Source organism: Fundulus heteroclitus, chromosome 12 (assembly GCF_011125445.2).
Source record: "Fundulus heteroclitus isolate FHET01 chromosome 12, MU-UCD_Fhet_4.1, whole genome shotgun sequence".
Classification (NCBI taxonomy): domain Eukaryota; kingdom Metazoa; phylum Chordata; class Actinopteri; order Cyprinodontiformes; family Fundulidae; genus Fundulus; species Fundulus heteroclitus.
In genome coordinates this window covers 43660091-43666090 of record NC_046372.1, presented here as the reverse complement: position 1 = coordinate 43666090, position 6000 = coordinate 43660091, and the positions used below count along the sequence as shown (strand labels likewise).

Here is a 6000-nt window from a genome sequence, read left to right as displayed (position 1 = left end):
TTACCTACCTACCCTTGAAAGGTTTTATGCTAGGATGTATACGGTTCATTAACGGATAAATACGGCTATAAACTAACCAACTAACCTTGTCGACTAACATGCCATAAGACAAGTAAGTCACAGGGCAAGCAGCTTCGTAAAGGAATCCTGATTTACTTGTAGGACAATGCGGGTGAAATCACATATTTCTCAGAATGTTGGTAATTATTTAGTATAATTTTGGATTCTTTCTACGTAAAAGTAGATTTTACATAAAGTATAATTAAATATAATAGGGGTTAGAAAATGGATGGATGGATAATTATACTACTTATAAATTAGTATAATTTATAAGAATTGTTTTCTTATTTCCGTGTAAAAATGTATGTATGTGTGTATAAGAAAAAGTGAATAATGAAAAACTTTTACAAACAAAAATCACCTATTATGAGTTTGTGTAACTAAATCTAACAAAAACGTGAAAATGAAACGTACTGCGGATTTTCTTTAAAGAAATTTTAATCATATCACATGGCCTCTGTTAAATAATTTTACATCACCTTTGCTCTGTAAAAATATTGTTCAAAACATTTGCTAACATTTGCAAAGAAACGTTCACGTTTTGTGATGATGTGATATAAAGAAGGTGACCCCACTTTTGTCATCAAACTGAAACCCCACCCACATTCCAAAGTGGCCGATGCCACGCCCACTTCCAGTCCTGTCCCCAGAAGTCCCAACCCTACCCTCCTCCCACTTCCTGCATGACGTCACCACGTGACCTATGAAATATGATTCATTATTACCGGATGTGTGAACTATGACCTAAGATTTATGACCTTGTGACCTATGACCTAAGATTTATGATTACCAGATGCATGACCTGTAGCCTAAGACCTAGGACATGGTATTTATGACTTGTATCCTATGACCAACTTAAAGAAGACCTGATGCTAGCGGGCATTTTGAGACATTGGCTTCCTTATGTTTACCACATTACTGTCTTTTTTAACCATCTAAGGACTACCTCCAAACTATGCCACTTCCTAACCATGTAGGTGGAGTTTCTGGCTTAAATGCTGTTGAAAAAATTATGTCAAGTAAAACATATTTATCAAAATTCTTTAAGACAAAAAAAATAATTTGGTAATTTTTTTGCCAATATTGCCCATCTTGACTTGACAAGCATCTCTGCTTGAGATGACAGCAAAGTAAGCCAGCTATATAGTAGAGGGTAAAGGTCTGCTCCAGAATCGGTTGTTATTTACAGTGTGTCTGCTGAATAATAACTGGTTGGAGACTGGGATCTATTCATCACATCACTCAGGGTTAAATTAAAACTTAATCAGGCAAATAAACATAATAGCAATAAAGGAATATCATGCACATGCATGATCTAAAATATGTGAGTAAATACAGAAGAGAGAAAAAAAATCACACCTGACTGTTGATTCTTATGCGTTACATCTAATACTCCCTTTCTCTTCTTTTTTCCCACAGACTCATAATTGTTAGTGGCTGTATCACTGAAAACTCCAACTTCTGATTTTCTCTTGTGAAGTTGATGCTTTCCATTGCTTTGTCTCTCATTTTTGGACATTGCTTTGACTCCCTGCTGTTATGTTTCTTCTTCAATCCATTCTCTCTCTTTTGTTAAACTCTGTCTTTGCTTTCACCCTCTGCTGCAGTTTGCTCAGCAACGCTTGGGAATGGGACTTCTTCGAGATAACGCCATGCTCATTGTCTCCAAGATACCTGAAAAGATTAGTACAATTATATCAAAACTAGTACAGAAAGAGGATCCCATCTAAACTTTGATTATTATTTGAGTCTTAACAAAATGAAGGCCTTCCATTTTAGACTCTTCTATAGATCCATACTGGTTTTGCATCACCTTTGATGTATTAACCATCAATTGACAAAATAAATAAAACACATTTGCTGAATCAGTTTGCAGTTTCATTGTTTTTTTTTTTCCCGTTTTTTTGTTTTTTGCTGTTTGATGGAGAGGGGAATTAATAAAAGATGCTGCAACAGAAAATGTTATACCTACCTGTTCACAGGAAACAGACATTTATACAGGTAGATCAATGTCTTTAAAGTAAAAAATAACCCAGTGGATCTGGAGCTCTGAAATAATCCCATTCGAATTTTTCCTCTTTCAAACAGCTTCTGTCCTTTCTAGTAATACACAAAATGCCTTTTTTAACGTGTCAGATGCAAGCTTGTGACGCAACCAAGTCAGTCGCACATGTTTCGTTATCTTCCGGACGTAACTAACTGATCATGATATTTACCTGTTCATTAAAAGTAATAACGATTATATGTAAGAATTTTATGTAATAAAAGATTCTGGATACTCAGCTCCAGGAGTTCATAATCTTTTATGCAATATTTAGAAGGCTTTCGGAAGCAATATTAAAATGAGTGTTACAACTTTTTAATAAAATATGGAGAGACGGTGTAGTTCCAAATAAATGGAGAATGGCAACAATTTCCCCATTTAATAAGCCAGGGAAAGACTCATCAGACCCAAACAATTACAGACCAATAGCATTAACATCTCACTTGTGTAAATGGATAGAGAAAATTTTAGTGAATAGATTGGGGTTTATTTTAGAACAGAGGCTGCTATTCTGTAGCTATCAATGTGGATTCAGAACAGGTAGGTCAACAATGCACTGGCGAGAGTTAGTAATGAACACAATAATGAAAACAACTAAAAATGAGAGAATTGATAATAGCAGTATTCTTTGACATAGAAAAAGCATATGACTCAATGTGGAGGGAAGGTATATTGATAAAGTTGGAAAATATGGGAATAGGTGGAAAAATGTACAATTGGATAGCAAGTTTCTTTACAGATAGGAAAATATGAGTTAAAGTTGGGGATGAATATCCAAGAGATTTTAAAGTAGAAAACGGCACTCCACAAGGGAGTGTAATAGGTCCTGTACTATTTAACATTATGATTAATGATATAATTTCAAACCTAGATGACTGCATTAAATCAGCACGATATGCAGATGATGGAGCCATATAGATGAGGAGGAGGAATGTCTCGCATGTAATAGGAAAAATAAAGGGAGCAGTTAATAAAATACTAAAATGGTCATATGATTGGTGATTCAAAATATCAGTTAGTAAATCCTGTCATATGATTTTAACTAATAAAAGAAATATTGATATAGGAAGAATAAAATTATATGATCAGCCTTTAAAAAGAGTAGCAGAATTCAAATATTTAGGATTATGGCTAGATAGGTCATATACATGGAAAAGCCATATCAAGCAGTTAGAAACGAAACGCAAGAAAGTAGTAAACCTCATGAAAGCCATGGCTGGAAATGATTGGGGGCTGATAAGGAGTCACAAACTACTTAATATTTATAGGGATCTTATGAGATCAGCAACCGACTATGTATGTATGGTATTTGGAGCAGCAGCAAAATCAACATTACAATTAGCAGATAAATTGCAATACAGGGCATTACGAATAGCTACTGGAGCAATTAAGATTGCCCCATCAACGCTGTTTTAGTAGAGTCTGGAGAGACTCCTTTACAAAGGAGACGAGTCAAAATAGCACTTTCTTACTGGATAAAAATTAAAAGTAGTAGAAAAGAAAACCCAGCAACAAGCATATTAAAAAAAACTGTTGGGAATACTCCAAATTTAAAAGAAATGGTTTTGGCTGGACAAGAAATGAATGGGCAAAAATATGTGAGTAAGAAGATAATAAATTTTTAATAGTAATCCAATTTGTGGTGTACCACTATGGTTGTTTCCAGAAACAAAAGTTGACATGAAACTACATGAAACGAAAAGAGAATGGAAACATAACAAAGTTGGGGTTAAAACTAGCTTATATATTAGACAATTGTATTATAGGTATTTAAAATTTCACACAGATGGTTCAAAAAATTCAAAGGGAAATGTGGGAATAGGGATATACATTCCAAAGTTTAATATACATATCTGTAAAAGATTAACGGACCTTCTGCCTATGTACACAGCAGAAATGGCTGCAATTATTATTAGTTTACAGTGGATGGAGGAGGTTAGACTGGACAGGGTGGTGATATGCACAGTTTCAAAAGCAGTTATAGAAAGCATTCACTCAGAAGGAAACTATAGGAAAGGCCTTGTCTTAGAAATCCATCGGGGTTTATTCAGGTTATTTAGGTGTGGAATAGACATTCAGTTCTATTGGGTACCAGCCCATGAAACGGTGAGAGGAAATGAAACAGCAGATATGCTAGCTAAAAAGGCTTTGGGAAAGGATAATGGTTCAGATTCCATTGGCAAAGGGGAAGGTAAATCAATAATTAAGAAGAAAGAAAGAGAAATATGGTAAATAATATAGGATGAAGATGAGAAAGATTACATAGAGTTAAAAAATCTGGAATATTTAAAAATTATGGAGAAAGAAGGAGAAGGGAAGAGGTAATTTTGACTAGACTAAGAATTGGTCATACCTACTTGAATGAGTTTAAGTTTATACTAGGGAAAAGGAATGATGATAAATGTGAGGGTTGTGGAGGAAAAGAAAATGTGGATCATGTTTTGATGAATTGTTATAAATATGCAACTGAAAGAGAGCGGATGAGGGAAGTAATTACGGAAACAGGCAGAGAATGGAAATATTGGGGACAGATGGGGATAGGGAGAAAATAAGGGTCATTAATAAAGCATTGTTTTTATTTTTACATAACACAAAATTCAAAAATAGACTATAGTGTGTGGAACCTATAAAGGTACACACTCTTGTACAGTAGGTGGCGGTATGGTGGATTGTAAGTTGTTTGCAATCCACCAAACAAAGGAAAAGAAGAAGAGGTCAGCGTGATGACGTTATCCAATCAAATCCAAGCTGCACATGTTCAAACTGTTTAGTCTTCCGCGTTACTTCAACGTTCGTATGTATTGTCCTTTTTCGTCGAGTTGTGTGTTTTACGACGAGAAGACATGGCAGCGGAATCAGCTGTTAAAGTTTGTGTCCGTATTCGCCCTGTTGTTGCGAGGTGAGTTTTTAAAAGCCAAGTCACACAGAAGACGATTTGCTGTCTTTCCCTAAGCCGACAGTTAACACCATGTCAGTCTGCGTCCTACTGTTTGTGCTTTTCTATGCCACATTAGCCTTTTTACACTAAACACCATTTTTGCAAAAACCTACGGAGAGGCGACCTAAACCCGCACATTCGTGCCCTCCATGCTGTAGGTTCTGTAATACTGGCTGAATTACCCATGTCGTTGTTGTGATGGTCTGATCGGGCGCGGAGGAGCGGGAGGAGGACCTTGCCTGTCGTGTTTCTGTCTCGGTGGTTTAGTTGTTGGGAGTCAAACAATATTAACAACACTAATAAAACAGTTATATTTGTCTGACCAAGGATGGAGCAAGGGCGTGTCTCTTTCACCCTTTTCTCGCCGCAAAAATGTCAGTTTTACGTGTTTGTCCTTATCATTCAATATGTCCAAATTTACGTTCTAAACCAGATTATAGCAATAAAATAACCTTTTGAAGATTTATCTGCACCAAGCTTGCTCAGATTTAGAACCGTCCTGTCACATAGGCTGTGATGGATGTTACTCAATAAATTAGAAAAAAGAACGTTTTGAGTTGAGTTTATTATTGTTATTATTATTTTCACAGGGATTATTGTTTTATTTTGAAAAAGTAGAGGTTGACCGATGCAGGTTTTTTAAGGCCAATACTGATACATCAGTCTAACCGATACCGATATGTAGGGCTGTGCATAAAAATCGATACAAAGATTGATATCGATATTTAATGTTGATATTCTGGCTTTCAATATCGATATACCTCCCAAGCCCTAGCGAGCATTAATACAGCGCACCATACAGGTTTTAGAAGCGCCTTAGTCCCTAATGTGAGACGTTTGGGTATTCTGTTATACGTTAAATGCATTGAACCAAATGCACTTTATTTTCCTGTTAATATAGTGGTGTATAATAAATTGAACATAAATATAATATTTGACTGGTTTTGGTGCTTGAATG

General features: G+C 35.6%; 1 protein-coding gene across 7 annotated transcripts in view; it reads left to right on the top strand.

Annotated features, from left to right (window-relative positions):
* The first annotated feature begins 4862 nt into the window (after nt 1–4862).
* cenpe (centromere protein E) overlaps nt 4863–6000 on the top strand; it is a 55295-nt gene continuing 54157 nt past the window's right edge. For 6 of the 7 annotated variants that reach the window (XM_036144658.1, XM_036144656.1, XM_036144655.1 and 3 more), the window contains exon 1: nt 4864–5003. In XM_036144658.1, coding sequence (XP_036000551.1) covers nt 4948–5003 — 56 coding nt within the window. In that variant the 5' untranslated portion in view covers nt 4864–4947. Of the gene's footprint in view, nt 5004–6000 lie in introns of all 7 variants that reach the window. The other variant, XM_036144657.1, reaches the window with a different exon arrangement.